The sequence below is a fragment of the Microcebus murinus genome, chromosome 10 (genome assembly GCF_040939455.1).
Source record: "Microcebus murinus isolate Inina chromosome 10, M.murinus_Inina_mat1.0, whole genome shotgun sequence".
Lineage (NCBI taxonomy): Eukaryota > Metazoa > Chordata > Mammalia > Primates > Cheirogaleidae > Microcebus > Microcebus murinus.
Genome location: NC_134113.1, coordinates 24,632,912 through 24,652,739, shown reverse-complemented (window position 1 = coordinate 24,652,739; position 19,828 = coordinate 24,632,912). Strand labels below are relative to the sequence as shown.

Here is a 19,828-nt window from a genome sequence, read left to right as displayed (position 1 = left end):
GTTGTTTTCATCTCTGCCTACAGGGTTTGTAAAGTCCGAATGGAATTAGAAAGGGAAATTCTACACTGGAACCTGCTGTGGCCATTTTTTTCTGTTGTTGCTGCTTCTCTAGTGGAGTTACTGCAGCTTAGGGATGTTTCTTGGAAATGGACGCGTTTCCCAAAGTATTTTTTAAATACACGCCAGATCTTCAAGAAGCACTTTTTTTTTCATCCGTCATGCTTCATAATATATTGTATTGTACTAACCCCCTCATGCTGGGAGGAGAGACTGCCTAGCAAGCAACCCACTGCCTACTAACATCAAGAGGGGCTAAATAAAACTTCATTTTCCTTGCAAGGACAACTTCTGCCGTATGGATATATGTTATATTTATGTATTATATTTTGTATAATAGTTGATCTTAAATCCAGATTTTATTTCATTTGTATTTTTCTGTGGCACTAGAAAATGTGTAGACGTTATGGCTTTACTTTCATTAGGATCTTGTTAGGTGGTTGGCAAGTAAGTTGAATTGTATGTTGCATTTTTTCCATGCTGTTTTAACTTGTAAATATATATATGTTGAAGATATTATTATCTGGATTACTGTGGGCCTTTTATCTGACACATTATCAATGAAAACCATGCTGCTTAATCTTTAATACAATTGGTCTCAAACTTTAGTGTGTATATTAGAGTCAAGAGGAGGGCTTATGAAACACGGTTGGTCCTCCCTCCCAGAGTTTCCAATTCAGTAGGTCTGCAATAAGGCCCAAGAATTCACATTTCTAACATCCTAGGTGATGACTGATGCTGTTGGTACCGGCACCACACTTTGAGAACCACTGCTTTAATATTTGGAATAAGATAATATGTGAGGTGTTTTAAACATCCTTATCTGGCCAGGCACAGTGGCTCACTCCCATATTCCCAACACTTTGGGAGGCCAAGGTGGCAGGATCGCTTGAGCCCAGGAGTTCAAGAACAGATCCCGTCTCTAAAAAAATCTAAAAATTAGCTAGGCATGGTGGTGCATGCCTTTAAGCCCAGCTACTTGGGAAACTGAAATAGGGGGATCACTTGAGCCCAGGAGTTTGGAGATGTAGTTGAGCTATGATCACAGTGCTGTAGAGCCTAGGTAATAGATTGAAACTCTGTCTCTGTAACAGGAAAAAGGAAAAAAACCTCAATAATTCCCTATTCATTTACTTTCTTAGGCATTTTATCTCTTATAAAGTTCCCTGGCTTTATGAATTTACATTGATTAATTGATTTTACTAGAATATTTTATTTAGCTTTTATTCATTTATCATTCTTTAAAAAACTACTGGGAGTTTAAATTAAAAGTTTAAATCATTGCTAGGTCCTTAGTTATTATTTTCTTTTTTCTTTTGTTTTTTCTTTGAAGCCGTGTTGAAATCCTTGTCTCCTGTAGACCCAATGGAACCCATAAGTAAATCAGAACCATCAATGAATTCAGATATGGGAAAAGTTGGTAAAAATGATACTGAAGAGGAAAATAGTAAACCCTCCACAACTGAGAGTGAAATAAGTAGGACTGAGTATTTATGTGAAAACCCTGTAGAGGATAAAAATAAAGACAATTCTGCAAACAAAGTCTTCCTCCAAGGAGCAGAAGAAAGAATGTATTACCAATGTGACAGTGAAGATGAATCTCAGGAGGCAGATGGAGGTGGCATGGCCACTGGCCCTCCAACTCACAGGGACTCATTACAGCCCTCCATTAAGCACAGGCTGGCACGGCTACAGCTGTCACCGGATTTTACCTTCACTGCAGGCCTCGCTGCAGAAGTGGCTGCTAGATCTCTCTCCTTTACCACCATGCAAGAACAGACTTTTGGCGATGAGGAGGAAGAACAAATAATAGAAGAAAATAAAAATGATGTAGAAGAAAAATAAGAACCAAGATTCACATGAAGTGATTTTAGATTGTTCCTTTTATGAAAATGTTTAGCTTCAAGACTGGAAAGGGAAAATGAGTATAAGTTTACTATATATATAAAGCTAAAATGTGAATTTACAGGAAGAACCCTGGTTTGAATAATTGATCTGAAATTAAGTAGTTACCTGTAAATGGCAGTTGTGTTAGGAAAATAAGAGAAAGGTAAGGGCTCTCTTGAATAAACTGCTGTTTTATTTGTGGCACATCTGATCAATCTTGGGAATTCTTTAAGTATTTTTAATAAGAAATGAATCATCATTTCTTGCCAGAATTTGCTACCATAAAGTAATTGGGATAATTCTGTTGCAAGAACATTAATATTTAGTATGACTCCTTTTTACTGTATTTTTGCAGTTAATAACTGCAGCTATTATGTTAATAACCAGTTGTTTGTATTTCATTTTTGTTTATACCAATCTTCGAACATACAGGTTCTGAATAAAAAAATTAATTCATACAATTGATGTGTGCTGGGGTTTGGAACAAAAAAGTAGTTTGAAAAGTACTTGGGTTATGACATATTTCTTAAGTTTCTTTGCTTGTGTGGATTTAGTAGTTAATTTTAAGATATCTTAATGATCTTTAAAAAAAGAACATTGTACCATTTTAAGAATTATGCCTTCAATGTTTTTGTTTATTACTTCTTCCATTCTTGTTGCAACTAAAAGAGATTATATCAAAGTGGGATCCCTATAGGCCAAGGCCGGGCCCCCAATTTAGCATAAAGTTCTTTGTATCAGTCTGCCTAGAGATGATAGGGTGCCATTAACACAGGCAGATCACAATGCTGCTGTTTTCTAGCCCTGTCCACCTTAATGAGATTCAGGAAACATCCTGCCAGTTTCTTGGTTCATTTACATACTACCTCTTAAAACAGACTGTTTTTCAGATTGGCCAATCTCACTTGTTTTGTGTTGTGACTGCATTTTTCAAAGAGTGATATTTTCAGAAGTATACTGTTTTTGAAACCTATAACTCCTGTGCACTGACATAGTTTATAGACATATTTAGGAAACATGGTAGGAATAACTCACTTTCCTAGAAAGAAAATTACATGAGAGTCTAGCTTATCTTTAGAGTTAAGAAATACATTCAAATTCTATAATTTAGCACTGTTGGTGAGTAAATTTACTTATACCGAAGGGGATTTTTTTCTTTCAATAATCTAAGGAAATTTATTTTTTTATCCTGAGGAAAAACTTGGTTCTGCTTTATATGATTCAGGTAGAGATCCTTTGTATTATAAGTGATTTTGCCTTTTGCCAAAATTCTGGGACTTATTTATTCTGGGACTATTAATATCCTGGGACTTATTATTCTGGGACCTACTTAACCTCTTAGGAGCAATACCTAACTTTACCATTTGGAAATAGCTAAATTTCAAGAAAAAAATTCTTCTTGCACTGTACCTGACTATTATATTCTTAAATAATAATATTTAGGGTTTAACTTTCTTATTTAGATTTCTTATTTAGTTTGCTGACTTCATTATTACTTAGCTTTAGAAGAAGCAATTATGGAAAAACTTGGTAATTTCTCTCTTAACCTATAACCATACACAGGAAGAATTAGAGTTTAATAATTTTTAATTCTTTTATTGTATTCTATTTTTATTACCCTAATTTTGGGGAAATATCTTCATAATATTGGATCAGTGTTATTCAGTGTTCTCTAAGATGATACTTTTTATTTTGAAAGACTAAATAATTTCAATCAGGAATTTCTAATCTTTTAGGCTGATCTGTTTTATTCACTAGTTGTTACTTAGTTCCATGAAAACTCTACTTGTTGAAATTATGATATACACAGCTTGGAACTTTAATTGAATATTCTTTCTTATATGTAGTTTTCAGCTTTTAAAATACTTCCAATGTAAAATATTATTTTCTTTTCAAAAATTTCTTAACTAATTTTCTCTTATTCTAAGTCAGTGTTTCTTAGTTGTTTTAGTGGGGTACCTGCATCACAATAAACTGGAATTCTTATGTTTTAAATGGAGAATTTAAGCCACATTCCCAGTGATTATTAGTTGGTCATTTGGTCATTTAGGTAATGTTTATGCCCAATAAAATCTAAGACTTTGTTCTTGTCATGAATACCTTAGGAAATATAAACAAAAGGGCCAATGGAATATAAGTAGGTATTCTTTTTTCATTATTTTTCTAAGAATATTTTACTTTTTAAAAATCAGGTTTTGACCTTTTTTTCTTTTAACACTGTTTATTATTATTATTATTCAATATGAGTGCTCCTTTCCAAAAATGTATTGATCTAATGTGGAGAGAGTAAAATGTTTTGGCTAGTTTTAATAGGTGCCATCCTATATCTAGAATGATCTAGATCATCCTATCCTATATTTTCCCACTGGGAAAAATATTTTATGGGGAAAACTTAGAATTGTGCTTTCCAAATTTTACAATATTATTTTGATAGTATAATTCTTTTTAGGAATAGCATCCTAATAGCTTTTAATACAAAGATTTCCATAGTTTGTTCAATCAGGGCAAACCTAGTAGTTAACAGAAGAATGCATGTGAGTCTATTTAGTTCACTCTCAAAAGACTGGCTTTTTACCCTTTGTCTACCTACAGATAAGAAAGTCAACTTAAAACTCAATTTTCTTTTAAAAATAAAAGTAACATTCTGATTCACACAATAAAAATGACAAAGTTTTTAATGTTAAAGCATAGAAAGAATCAATTTCGATACATTTCACAAAATAAGTCAATAGAATGTTAGTCAGAAGAGACCCTAGAGATCATTTCACTCTGGTGACTCTGACTCTTTACTTCCCATCAGTAATGTAAAATACCAAATATTTTAACAAAGTATTAGGAATCATATGGGGATAAAAGTTCAACTGATTTGGTTTAATCATAGTGTATTTCTATACCCGAACAAAACAAGGAAACAAGAGCTAAGTATCCCAGGACTGTGGTATAGCTCAGCTAAATCATTCTTTAAACTAATGTAGCTATTATACTTTGAATGACAGCCAAAACATAAGATTGGTTTATTTTTCTAATTCTATTAAGAATGTATCTATGCAAATCATACTTACATTAGCAAACAAAACTGCAAATATTTTAGAAGAGAAGACATAGGAAAAATATCTAAGTACAGTAACAATTCCTTTATCTGTCGTCACTGCCAGGTGATTAACTTGCATAAATTAATTTTTTAGCTACCTAAGGCAAATCCTTTTAATCATTAAATTTAACATTTTAGTAACTAGGTATACTTTCTACTTCACATTTTCTAGAGTTATATAAAAGATCATTTAACTTTTTCTCTATCATCTTTAAGAATATCAGTTCCTCTCAGGGGATGATTAACAGAAATTCACCTTCAGGGGCTATTGAGATATATGGTATCATGTGCCCCGTTACTACATGACTTCACATTGCTATGCTTTTTGAGTTATGTCTGTTTTTCACAGTTTCTTTATCTTCCCTTATAATCAGCTGTCACTTTTGCTGCTGTCTTGTGCGCCTGCCTCCTGCAATAGGCCCCTAATTTGCTGCTTCTAATCTGCTGTGGACTGAGAAGCCCGATTGCCAAGCTTGCTAAAATTGTGTCTAAAATAAGAGTAAGTAGACTGAAAGAAAGCTGAGGGGCTTTTCTGTCAGTAAAGTGCATGGACTTTGTGATAACTGTTTGGCTGCTTAGCATTTTTTGGTTTGCCTCTTCGTTTTTTACTAAGAAGTTGCTAAAAATATTTGGTTTGAATATGTGATTGCCATATATTTAAACTATTGAGTTTTTGTATGTTGATGTTTCTAGGATTCTCCATTAATGAATTCTACTGTAAAAGAAAATTTGACTATCTTCTTTGTATATATCATTGTGTATATTTCAGGAAAATATCAAATATTTTGTTCTCATTAATTGTTCTTAGGACAACACAGATTTAAAACTTACAGCATTATAAATGTAACTTCCACTCTATTCACTAAGACTTGTATTCTAGAACTATTGGTTTGAAACTAAACATGGACTTTACTAAGAACTGGCTAACTTGATATCTGGGGAATGAGTCATTATAGATGTCCTAGTTTCCTACAGAGCTTGAACCTCTTTCAGCATTAAAATTTTTTGAAATAATTTCTGAAGGAAATCTTTATGAAACATATGCATTGCTTTCTTCTTAAATAATGTATGAAATATATTTAATTTTTTATATCACGGTAGTCAGTAACGTGAGTTATGATACTCAGCTAGACTAATTATACACTGAGAGCTGTTTGTCCCTGTACTAAATGGCTCCATTCTGCTGTGCTTGTTTCAGTTTTCATGCCTTTGTTTTTTAATAATCATTCTGATTCCTCAATTTATTTTACTTCTTACTCAACTATGCCTGTAACAGTAGCCTTTCTCTACCTTCATAATGTGCCTTCTGATCTGCTTTTGCTTTGGAAACCAGATGACTAATACAGTTAGAATTATGTATAAAGTAAAAGTGAATAGACTCAGAGTGAAGACCAAAAGAGGCAGATTATGCTGAAGTGTGTGGATTTTGTGACAGTTATTACTCACTACCTGTTTCACTGCTATCTTTAAAATATGTGAAGGTACTGGATTCTATACCTGCTCTCAAAATAGAAGAGTTATTATTATACAAAAGGAATCATTTTGTTTCCATACTTTACTTGCTCTAAAGTTAGTTCTATACTATAATTCTTTGGCTCTGATTAAAACTGGTCCACTCAAGTTAGCGTTTTCTATAGTATTTCCTATTTGAATTGGATACCACATGCTGTTAAGAATTTCTTTGGCTTTTTGTTTTTGTTGTTTAGAGAGAAATATATCTTCACTTCCAAGACATGAAATAGATTAAGACCTGAAAAATAAGAAAACATTCATTATTGATATCACAGAGGTATGAGAAATAATAAGGTTTATAGTCTAGGCAATTGTACCATAAAGGATTTCTTTTTTGATTATGCTACTTTTTAAAACAATATCTTTATTTTTATTTAACTAAAGGAAATATATGTTAAAAGCTTACCAAAAATTATCAGTGTTAGATCTAATGATATAGACAGATATTTGAATGACTAAATTTCCACTGTCACTCTATATTTGGCATGTTTAAATTTCATTTAATATGTTAAATAATCAAGCAGGATGACTTTTCTATCTTGAATGAAAAGTAAACCTGAAATTTGCATGTTATAATATTTGCAAGTAAAATTCAAATCTGCCTAGAAATGGATATGCTAGCATCAAACAACTTATTTTTACTGATATGCTGATTGTGTTTTAGTAACCATATATTGACTCATGTTTCTATCACATACAGAGTAATTGGAAAATCAATCTATCCATGTTATGACCATGCCTCATAGTCAGCTTTTAGTTATCTGTGCTAATAGAAGGGAGCTATGATATAATACTCATAAAAAATAAATTATCCAAACCATTTCTTGAGTTGAGATTGCCATTCCAGAAGAGATAGTCACAACGCCAAACCTGGCTTGGTGGTAGAGGGAGCAAGCTTCTCTTTGAGTATAGTTGTGAGAGGAAAGTGATTCTACTCAGTGTGATTGCTGTAAATCAAAAAGAGAATAAATTGATTTCAGGATTCACACATGCAAAAGTTTAGCATGAATAAGGAAGAACTGATTTTATGGATATCCTAAAATGTGTGATAAATTAAAATGCATATGGTATTTTTTAAATGCTATACATTTTAATATATTTTAGGTTGTCAGCCATAAAATTAGTTTTATTTCTGTGTCTTGAATTTCATTTAGCAACATGTTATTGCAATAGAACAGTATTTGAGCTGTGTATAGTTCTAACTGCACTATCTTTAAAAATGGGTATATTCTATGAGATACGGTTGGAGAAATATATATTTCCTCTCATATTTATATCTTAAGAGCTTCTTAAGTTAAGGGATAATTTTACTATTTAAGGCCTTATGTTTTTCACTTTTATAACATTTCCTAAAGGTTGGCTACCAACCAATGAGTTTATTATTGAATATTTTTTCTAAAACTAAGCATGTCTTTTTATGAGTTTATTCTTTTATAATATCTAAAACAATTACATATCCTTTCCCCCTTCCCAAGTAAATTCTTAAGGAAATTAACTCCATTTCTAAATCTAAGTATTTTCTGCACTTTTATTGACTAATGTGTGCCTTGTGTTCATACTATGACTTAAGTAGCACTCAGGCACAGTGCTAACATATGACAATGTACAGAAGGTTCCAGATATGTTACTCCCATCCCTTAAAGGTTGGTGTATGGTGCTGGTACAGACCTGGAGGTCCATGTGAGTGAAAAACCAAGAAGTCTACCTGAGCTGAAAGGACTCCCAAGGAGTTTGGTTTTGTTTGGGTTTGTTCTAGGTATGGTCCCAGGGATCCCAGATCAAACCAGGCCCCTGGGCCTATCCTAGAACCAACCTAAACTCGCGCATCATTCCTGGAACATCAAGAACATGAAGACGAAGATAACCTGAGGCTGATGTTCACCAAGATTCACATTTTGTTGTATGTGTGTCTACATTTTAGCAAGAATTGGTTGCTAACCCTTCTAAAATTAGAGGGATGACATTTGGTAAAAAGGTAGTCCTTAAAGTAGCTGTGTATCTGTAAAATAAAATTTTAAAAAAAAAGGTAGTCTTTTCAGACAGACTGACATTATAGTAATTTCTCACCATAGAAAGTCTATTTGGTTATTATTAATTGCCAGTGAGGAGAGATAGTGTTGTGACTTTTATTATCAGATCTCTATTTTTAGCTGAAGCAACTTAGCCACATAAAATCAACCTCTCCTCCCCAAGACAATCTTCCCCCCAAATTAATGGTTTCTGTTTTCTTAAACACTTTCTACAATATTACATCAATCTCATTTAATTGAATAATTGTTCATAGTTTCTGATGGGCATTTGGTCCTTGCTTTCTGGCTCCAATGCTAAGTGATTTTAAACTCTTGTTTCTGGAGATTAATGCATTGTCTTTTAATATGTTATTGAATTTGCCATATTTTAGGGTTCACATTTATTTATTGATTGATTTTTGAGACAGAGTCTCACTCTGTTGCCTGGGCTAGAGTGCCATGGCATCAGCCTAGCTCACAGCAATGGCAAACTCTTGGGCTCAAGCAATCCTTCTGCCTCAGCCTACTGAGTAGCTAGGACTACAGGCATGCACCACCATGCCCAGCTAATTTTTTCTATATATTTGTAGTTGTCCAATCAATTTCTTTCTATTTTTAGTAGAGATAGGGTCTCACTCTTACTCAGGCTGGTCTTGATCTCCTGAGCTCAAACGATCCTCCCGCCTCAGCTTCCCAGAGTGCTAGGATTACAGGCATGAGCTACCATGCCTGACCTAGAGCTCACTTTTAGAGGTTCTGCTGTGGATAATGAAAACAAGCAAGGATGATGTAGTAGAGATAGGTTAATGCCTCACATTTCACATCAGTATTTTACAGAAGGAGATTTTTTTTAGGCTTCTCAGTTTTTGTTCCCTGCTGCTCTGGATTTTTAAAATATTCTAGTTAATTCATCACATGGTCTCATATCATAACTGTGGCATTGCTATAGTCACATACATGTTTTTTTCTGTTTAATTTAGATGACAAGATTTCTGAAAAGGCATGAAATGATCCCAAATCCAAAAGTTACAGTGGACAATGAAAAAGTATATTAGTCATGCTGGCTTCTGCAGTCAGTTTAGACCATGTCTGAAATGATTGCAGACTGTCCAGGCGCAGTGGTTCACGCCTGTGATCCTAGCACTTTGGAAGGGCAAGGCGGGAGGATCACTTTAGGTCAGGAATTTGAGACCAGCCTGAGCAAAAGTTGAGACCCCATCTCTACAAAATATAGAAAAACTAGCTGGGTATGGTAGTGTGTGCCTGTAGTCCTAGCTACTTGGGAGGCTAAGGCAGGAGGATCCCTTGAACCCAAGAATGTGAGGTTACAGTGAGCTATCGTGAGGCCACTGCACTCTAGCCCAGGCAACAGAGCAAGACTCTGTTCCAAAAAAAGAAAAGAAATAATTGCAGACTAATCCGGAAATCCATATGTGAAAGTAGCTTGAAATTGTGCTGGTCCTCTAAGCCTTATCACACCAGCAAAATTGGGTCAGTAGAATTTTCCTTTAAAATAGGACTGTGAGCCTATTGAGTTTCACTCTGAAGAACTCAGCTGTGGAGTTAGTTCTATATTATGTTCATCACATAAATGCTTCATCACATAGATTCAACTATTTTTGCCTTTTAAATCTTATTTTGTTTACTTTTCATTCTCATTGTTTTCCTTTCTGCACAGTGTTTTTCTGGGAGCATAGTTAACTATTTCTTGACATGGACTGAAATGAGCGAACCTATCTTAGGTTTATATATAATGTGTTCTCAATATTTGGGGGGCATTTGCACACAGTATCTTTTAACATTGTTAATTATGAACACAGAAAATAGGAATTTGTAAACTGTTTAAAGAGTTAAGGCTTATTACTAAAGTTTTTTAAAGTCTGCCTTCAATTCAGATTCTTATTAGAGATGTTTTTTTCATTTTTTTCTTATTGAATTTTAAACTGTATTTTTAAAGATATCTTTTGGGAATATTCTTTCAGAGGTATTTTCATTTTCACTTTTCTATCACTTGTGTTTTATATATTAGAACTGTACATTTCCTACTCTACCTGAAGACTTGAGATTATAATCTTTTTTAGGGAAGGGCACGGGACTCTTTTTGTGTACGTTTTTTAAATTATGATTTTTTAAAAAATATATACAAATTTTACCATCTTAACCATTTTTAAGTATACAGTTCAGTAAGGTTAAATATATTTATAGTATTGTGAAACTAATCTCCAGAACTTTTTCATCTTGCAAATCTGAGACTCTATACCTAGTAAACAACTTCCATTTTCTGCCCTCCCCACCCCCCAGAGCCTCTAGCAATCACATTTCTACTTACTGTTTCAAGGAATTTGACTATTTTAGATACCTCACATAAGTGGAATCATACAGTATTTGTCTTCTTGTAACTTATTTTACTTAATATAATGTCCTCAAGGTTAATCTATACTGTAGTATATGACAGTATTTCCTTTTTTAAGGCAGAATAATATTTCATTGTATGTATTTACCACATTTTTTTCATCCATTCTTCCATTGGTGGACATTTGGGTTGCTTCTGCCTTTTAGTTATTGTGAATAATGCTGCTGTGAACATGCGTGTGCAAATATCTATAACATTTATTTCGATGCAGTACTTTCTTTAACCACATTTTGTAACTTGTCACATTGAATTTTTGTCAAACATTTTAAAGGATTTTATAAGAACCCAGCTGTAGGTTTATATATGTGTGTATATTTCGTTCCTCCTAAGCTTAAGAAATCTCAAATAAAGTCTGTACTTTCTTATATCTTTTTTGTCTGTACCTTTTTTTATTCTGATGTTTACAACATGAATTAATAACCAAAAGGTAAAAATCCTTTTTCTCTTCCTTCTGTCTCTATTTTTCAGAATTTACTAATATAATAACAAGGGGCAAATTTCTGGGAAAGCCTTTGATTCATTAGTCCAAGTTTTATTTATTCATTTAAGTGCCTCACATGATAATTTATCAGACTGAAAACAGCAGTTTAAGTTTAAAAGTTCCATTTTTGCCATTCCCAGTGACTGTCAGCCATTTGATACATTCTAAGCATGTTATATTTTTTGATTTATATTACTTCCCTGACAGAAAAAATACTGACACAAAGGATGTTAACATCCAGTGGATCATACTTTCATGAGTTGGTTAAATGAATAAATTATTGGTTTGAACCTTTCTAGGCTTACCTACACTTTGGAGAATGTTCATGGGAACTCCCAAATGGTTCTGTAGACTAAATGCTGGTTAAAGAGAAATTGGCCTTCCTTGAACTGAACTTTTAGATAAATATGCCATCTCTTTCCAGAAAAGATTTTGAGCAAAAAATAAATATGTATAAAGGCAATTTTTGAAACTTCGCCCTTGTCTGGGATTTTCTAATTAAAAGTGTGAGATAAGGTAAGTAAGATGTATGTAATTACCAGATTCTGAAGTCATTGGGTAGGAAATATCCCATTTGATAATCATTCCTTGTCTTCACAATTTGCTTTTGAAGGTCTTCAGGAGATGTGCTATAGCCATTGAAAATAAAGTTGGCAAATAGTAATTTTCCCCGAATGTACATCTGTAAACGTTAATAGAACATTTTCAGAATCTGGTCATAAAATAGTAGGTCTATTTATTTGAAGGAAGATCTTCAGATGTGTCCTTATGAGAAAGCATTGTATGTATACATATAACACGGTCATCATACATATTCCTAGAACCTGAATACATTGTTTGAGAGTAAGAAAACAGCTCAGTAGTTTTCTTACTCAATCACACACACATAAAGTGGCAGAACCAGTATCCTAATTAGATAACGAGATCCTAAAAGCTACCAACATCTCTTAATCTTTATGATAAGCTGCCTAGTTATACATTTCATTTTACAGCTAACCTCTAGGAGACAGTACAGAGCCCTTGAATTTGGAAGTCATTAGACGAGTTCTGGACAAAACTATTACTTTAAAACTCAGGCAAATCATTTAACCATATTGAGCCACAGTTTCCTTTTTTATTTTATTTTTATTTTTTTGAGACAGAGTCTCACTCTGTTGCCCAGACTAGAATGCTGTGGCATCAGCCTAGCTCACAGCAACCTCAAACTTCTGGGCTCAAGCGATCCTCCTGCCTCAGCCTCCCAAGTAGCTGGGACTACAGGCATGCGCCACCATGCCTGGCTAATTTTTTCTATATTAAGTTGACCAATTAATTTCTTTCTATTTTTAGTAGAGACGGGGTCTTGATCTTGCTCAGGCTGGTTTCAAACTCCTGACCTTGAGCGATCCACCCGCCTTGACCTCCCAGAGTGCTAGGATTACAGGTGTGAGCCACCGTGCCCAGCCCACAGTTTCCTTTGTAAGGAAAAAATCAATTATGATTTATGAATTAGATTAGACTTCTAAAAGTTTTTCCATTTCTAAAATTCTCTTTTATAAAAATGTACAACTCTACTATGTGAAACCAACTTCATCACTCTGTCCTAAGGTGCAAGAAGAGAGCTTATTTTGAGGCACAGTGAACTTAGAATATTCAACTTTTAGAGACTGGACAGAAGGATAAGAAAAGATAGCAAAGGAAAGAGATAGCAGTTTAAAAAATAAGTTTAGCTGGTTCCGACACAGAACTTAACACTGCTAAGAACAGAATATACCTTGTATCTTCAAGCAGTCCAACACAAGTATTTAAAATTAAAAGGAAAGTATATGCAGTCAAAAGGAACAATAGTTCCCTACGATTACACGTTATTCCTTTCCCCTTAAATAGCATGATCTTTTCATCGTGAAGGGATATCCTATTATAAGGTTTTCTCTGTGGATAGAATTTTCAGGTTTGTCATTTCTCTAACAAAAGAATCCATCTCTTATTTTATATCTAGAACCATCTATATAGCCATTGCTGACTGAAATGGAGTCCTGGTGGTTTCTTGATGCAAAATGCTTTGTTCTTTAGCACCTATGCCTATTAGCCATGAAGCCATTTATCTTGCTTGAACTTAGAAGATTGAGCTATGATACTCATACATGGGTAATGATAGCCAGTGACAAGGTTATAGTACAAAATATTTAATATACATGTGAATATAAGATCTGAAGAACTTAACAGTGATTATTCTAAACAATGACACAAGAATGACATTTAGTCAGTTTTTCCCCCCAAAATGAACATGATGTTTGTATAACTGGGGGAAAAGGTGTTATTTAAAAAATTGATACATTGAGAATGTTTCATTCTTATTTGGAGCTTGTATTCACACATAAGAAGAAAGCTTTCCATTCTGTGTATATTCAAACTATTAGTTCCTAGGGTCATGCTGGGGCCCAGAGTGTTCAGTTCTTGCAGGAATAACTTGGTCATAATACAGAAAAATGTTAAACTAGAAAAAAACCACTTATGTTTCTGTTGTCCCAGAGGCCAAGATATGACCAGATCCAGTATCAAAATTCTAAATTTTTTCTTAATGATGTTTTGTTGAGTTTGAATTTTAGTTAACTTCAAAACCTGGAATAATCTAATCCAGAGGTTCTCATCATTATAACAACCAAGAATCCCTGATATTATTTTCCTCATGGGCCCCATGTTTTGAAGGATTTCTATTTACCACAAAATCTGTATTCACTGAAAACTCTATAATTTCTGCACACACATATATCACCCCCCTTTTTTTTTAATTAACCAAAGCCATAGTTGCCACTCAGTTTGTGTACTGCGTGCCAGGCACTTGTTTTGGTGCTGAAGACGGAGCAATGAACAAAATATCTGCACTCATTGAATACCATAGGATAGACACAATATATACATATTGGGAGTCAGGTGATGATAAACACTATACAGAAAAAAAAAGCCTAACAGGAGGGATATGGGGGATGGAGAATACTTTTTTATATAGGGCGGTCACACATGAAGGGAGTGAGGGAACCAGTCCCACAAATACCAAAGAGTTTTTGCAAAAGTAGTACAATAGCTGGGCATGGTGGCTCATGCCTATAATTGTAGCACTTTGGGAGGCTGAGGCAGGAGGATCACTTGAGCCCAGGAGTTTGAGGTTGCTGTGAGCTAGGCTGACTCCACGGCACTCTAGCCCAGGAAAAAAAGTGAGACTGTCTTAAAAAAAAAAAAAAAAGGTCAAAGAGTGGTGTGACAGGGGAGATGGCAAATTACACTGGGTTGAGAAAATTTGCTAGGCTCTTTCTGGTTTCTAGGATCAGGTCTCCTGCTGTTTCAGCTCTTAGGATGCTCCAAAGCAAGACTGAACCTATGGGACTTTTCTGAGGCATGGGAGAGAGCACATTAGATTTGGAGTCAGAACAATTGGGTAACGTCTCTGATCTTCCACAACTTAACTTCTATGGTCACCTCCCAGAGCTCCAGTTTCTTCACTCTTAGAGGACAATTATTCCTATTTTACAAGGCCATTGACTGGTTGCAGCGAAGGATAAGCATAATAGTAAGTTATTAATTGTTAATGTCATAATTAATGTCTCCTTTTTGACTCCTTATCTTGTCTTAACATTACAAAACTATAGTTCTTCCAGCATACCAGGTCCCACCAGGCACAGCCACCTGGGACGGAGTATTCTCATTTTGCAGATAATTAGCTTAGAGGTTTGCAATGGTAATAGGATGAGATTAATAGACATCAAATGCTTGCAACAATATTGGCTGCTGCTTTATTCTAATGGAAAATTTTTGCCTGATTCTTAGCGGTGCCTCTGTCTTTAGGTCAACTTCCTGGGCCACTGCATTCCTCATAGTTTGTGATGTCCACCAACTTACCCAACCTCAGACCTTGCCATAGGAAGCAAGTACTTATACGTTATCCTTAAAAATATCAATGGATCTTCTTGTTCACTCTGTTTTGGTTGCAGACATGAGAACACATGTTAGCTGATTTGTGAGTACACGGCAGAAGTTCTGTTTGAGAATTTCATCTGCTGGTGAGTAAACAGAACATGGTGCTCCTGCTGAGTTCCGACAGCTACCAAAGCAAAGATGTTTTCAGTGGAGTAACTATGTCTAGTCCTGATCACTTTCCCCTTACAAGCCATATTTTAGGGCAGGATGTAAGTCATATTTATTTAGTCTGGTTTGTACCCTGTTGTCTGGCTCCTGTTTATTCTTTTTTTAAGGTTTATATTTCTTTTTGATTTATCACATATCCTAAGACACCCTAGGAAGGAATATATTCTGAAAATATAATAAGAATAAATTCTATAAATAATACCTGAATGGTTAAAAAAAAAGCCAGGAGAACTATGATTTTATAATATTTTATTTATTAGTAATGGATGGTAACAAGTAGAAAGAATATTTAATTTAATACACATTTATTGAGTGGCCTTCTTTATACCAGACGCACCACCCTGTGAGATAAGTATCCCTATTTTATAGATGAGAAAAGTGGTTCAAATAAGTTAAATAGCTAGCTGAAGAGCCCAAGTCTCTTAGCCAGAAAAAATAAGATTAGGTTCTCCAAAAAGGCTCTTTGACTTCATTTTTTTAAAAAACAGAACCATCGTTTACAAAAATTAAAAAAAAAAAAAAATGGGGTCTGGCTATATTGCCCAGGCTGATCTTGAACTCCTGGCCTCAAGGAATCCTGCCTTGGCCTCCCAAAGTGCTAGGATTATAGGTGTGAACCACCACGCCTGGGTTGACTTCAAATTAGAAATTTGTTCTTTGTATTTAGTCAGTTTTCTCTTATTTTCCTGCACAGATTACCCCACACAAGAGCACACATCCACATATGTTCTTACACATGTATGTGCACATACACATACATGGGAATCCTAATTACTAGTTCAAGCAGCACAACAGTTCCCCCAGGCTACATTTAATTTAATCCCAGCATCCCTAAAAGAAGTTAACCAAACAGGCAGTTAATTCCTCTGTGCATTGTTCACTCACATATTAAAACTGTTCATCTCATTTCTCTGGACGCTCTCCCCAAGCCGCTGTCCTCAGTGTTGAAATTCCTTATTACTCATTGGGTTGATGTGGAGATCTTATTGCAAAAGCACCGTGTAAACTGGAAATGTTTTCTTATTATCTAGTTGGGGGAATCCAGTCCACTTTATCTAGTTGACTGTGGTGAGAGGTTAACTCTAAACCACACCAGTTATATCATTGTTCCAGGAATTGAATTGAGTGGAATTAAAAGACTTTTCCAAACAACTCAAACCAAGCAAACACTTCCTGATTTCCTCTCTCAAACCAAATATGTTGGCCTGTGGTGAGCAAATATTAACTGAATGACTAAATGAAAGCAAACAGATTCTAATTACTCTCTCCAGTACTTACCACTTAACCTCAATGAAACTTCCCAAGATGTTTGCTGAGAACAACTCTCAGTTAAGTAGAGACTAGAAAAGGTATATGTCTTAGTAGAGTAGGTGGAGACCTCCAAAACACTCCCTTCTCAAGGATACTAAACCGTCTCATTTACATAAAAGCAAAGAGAAGACAATTCCCCACCCTACCTGCCCATGCACTATGTCCTAACACTGCCGACAGACACTTTACGTTCTCCATTTTGAACTATGATCAGAATACCTGGGTTCACATCTCTGCTCCACTCCCCAGCGTTGTGATCTTAAAGCCTCAGTCCCCTTACATACAAAATGGAAACAGCAACATCACCTCATAGAATAGCTGCCAGGATTCAAGGAATTAGTTATGTGAGAGGTATGATTCTCAGAAGGTAATATTTTCCATTGGGTCTCAAGTATCCATCTTTTTGTTGGGAAATTCCTGCCTCATAGAAAAGCCTGAACTTTGCCAAAGGCTGGGACAAAGTAAAATTTCACTCATTGGTAAGTGAAAGGGACAAAGTAAAGTAAAAACACCTTTTTGAAGGAATGCTGATTCATCCAGACAAAACATACTGGTCTACTTATTTCGGTCTACTTAACGAAATACGGTCTACTTATTTCTTCAAGGATGCAGGAGTGAACAAAATGGAGAAGTCCCTGCCCTCAGTGAGGGGATGAGACAATAAACATAGATGTGCAAGATGCCAAGTAGCGATGAGTGCTAAGAACCAGATAAAGTAGGGTAAAGGACACAGAGTGGAAAGGGCTGCTCTTTTAGGTAGAACAGAATGGGAAGGCCACTGAGGGGATGGCCTTGGTCTAGAGACCTCAGGATGGGAGAGTAAGCCACGGGACGATGCGGAAAAGAACCACCACCAGAGGGCGCGCCACGTGTGAAGGCCCTGAGGGGCGCCCGGAGGAGAAGCCAGGAGCCAGATTCACCTAAAGTTCATGTGTTCGGAGGAAATGATGTGGGATTTATTTTCATGTGTGATGAGTACTCATGAGAGAGTTTTGAGCAGGAGAGTGCTGTAGTCTGATGTATGTTTTATGGAGATAACTCTGGCTGCTCCATGGAGAACAGTGGAGGGTTCCAGGAAGGTGAGTCAGGGGCTGTTTGGCAAGAGGGAGACTTGCAGGTGGTGAGGGAGTGGGGAGTGGTCAGATCCTGGATGCGTTAGGAAGGCAGAGGCCACAGGTGGGTTGCAAGTAGGGTCTGAAGAAAGATAGGTAAAGATTTATTTTCATTTATTATTATTTTGTTGTTCTGACTAAACTGGTGAGGGCCATTTCCTGAAATGAGGAAGACATGTGGTGGGGTGGGGCTGGGGAGGGTGTGGAATACAGAGTTCTGTTTTGAAAAGTCAATTAAATCAGAGTGAGAGGTTGAATAGTCACTTGGAAATGAGGAACTCAGGTCAGAGGAAATATCGCACATAGGGGTATTTATGTGGGACTCATACGCATAATGATGGCTTTTAAAGCCACAGGACTGGGTGAGGTCATCTGGAGCAAGTAAAGATGGAAGAGAAAACAGACGGGAGATGAACTATTCTAATCTCTTCCTAGAGACCCAGTGAAATGGCCCTCTCTTCACCCCAGTTGCATATAAAAATCACTTCAGGGGCTATTAAAAAAATAGGCTCATCCAAATCTACTGCCTGAGAATTTCCAGGGAGTGAAACCTGTAGTTTTTAATGAGTGCCACCAGTGGACAGCCAGATTTTCTGACTATTGACATAGGAAAAGGTCAGATGGAAACGGAAGGAAAGGCTGTGGCTCAGGTAGTATTTTAATAAATAGACCAGGGGCTCAGCAGAACTAATGGACCCATTTAGCCCTCCACTTCTACACTCACAAACACACACACACACACACATAATCCCCACTACCTTTACCATCACCAAAGTCTTAAAGACTGAGCTCCACACTCACATGTGTGACTCCCATTCCCTCAAAATACTATCACCCCTCTGTGTCCTTGGTTCCACATCTATGGATTCACCTAACCATGGATGGAAAATATTTGGGGAAAAAAAACAAGAAAAAATAACAATAATCAAATTAATACAAATAAATAATATAACAACTACTTATGTAGCATTTACATTGTATTAGGTATTTTAAATAATCTAGAGATAATTTAAAGTGTACAGGAGGTCATACATAAGTTATATACAAATACTACATCATTTTATATAAGAGACTTGAGCAACCTTGGACTTTGGTATTCAGAAGAGTCCTGGAACCAATATCCAATTGATATCGAGAGATGACTGTAATAATAACTTATGTGCCATTTTTTGGTTTTCAATAGCTTTGTATACATTTTCTCATTGGAACATACATTTCTCATCTGAACACACATTCTCACATCAACCCTGCGAGCAACAGGTAAAGATTACATTTACTTAAATTAAATCCAGCCATCATATCCAGGCCCTGTTGGTCTGCTACTAATTCACTTAGTCCTCACAACATTTGAACAGTAGAGGTAGGTGATTGATTATCTCCCAACTTATGGATGAGGAAACTGAGGCAAGCCACAGAAAGAAGTGGTAGCTCTGGGGTTCAAACTCAAGTTTCTGATTTCATCAAATATAAGAATTTGATTACTGCTCTGACTTATTTTGTAAAAATGGCTACTAAATTAGGTTAACTTTTAGAGCACAGAACCATGACAGCCATCTCAGGAAGGATAAGGAACAGCTGTGCATTGAGAATTTCTGATTTTCAAATAACTACAATAACATCAATCTCAAGTTGATTTTCCTACTTCTTTGATAGCTACTGGTTTTGCTCTCTGACTCTTTTATTAAAAAAGCTTTTTCAGGCCAGGCGCGGTGGCTCACGCCTGTAATCCTAGCTCTCTGGGAGGCCGAGGCGGGCGGATCCTTTGAGCTCAGGAGTTCGAAACCAACCTGAGCAAGAGCGAGACCCCATCTCTACTACAAATAGAAAGAAATT

At 35.7% G+C, this 19,828-nt stretch overlaps 1 protein-coding gene across 4 annotated transcripts in view; it reads left to right on the top strand.

Annotated features, from left to right (window-relative positions):
* VEZT (vezatin, adherens junctions transmembrane protein) overlaps positions 1-19,828 on the top strand; it is a 98,075-nt gene that overhangs the window by 67,881 nt on the left and 10,366 nt on the right. For 2 of the 4 annotated variants that reach the window (XM_076007098.1, XM_076007096.1), the window contains exon 12: positions 24-1,533. In XM_076007098.1, coding sequence (XP_075863213.1) covers positions 24-49 — 26 coding nt within the window. In that variant the 3' untranslated portion in view covers positions 50-1,533. Of the gene's footprint in view, positions 1-23; positions 17,963-19,828 lie in introns of those variants that run through there. The other 2 variants (XM_012775292.2, XM_076007097.1) reach the window with 2 other exon arrangements.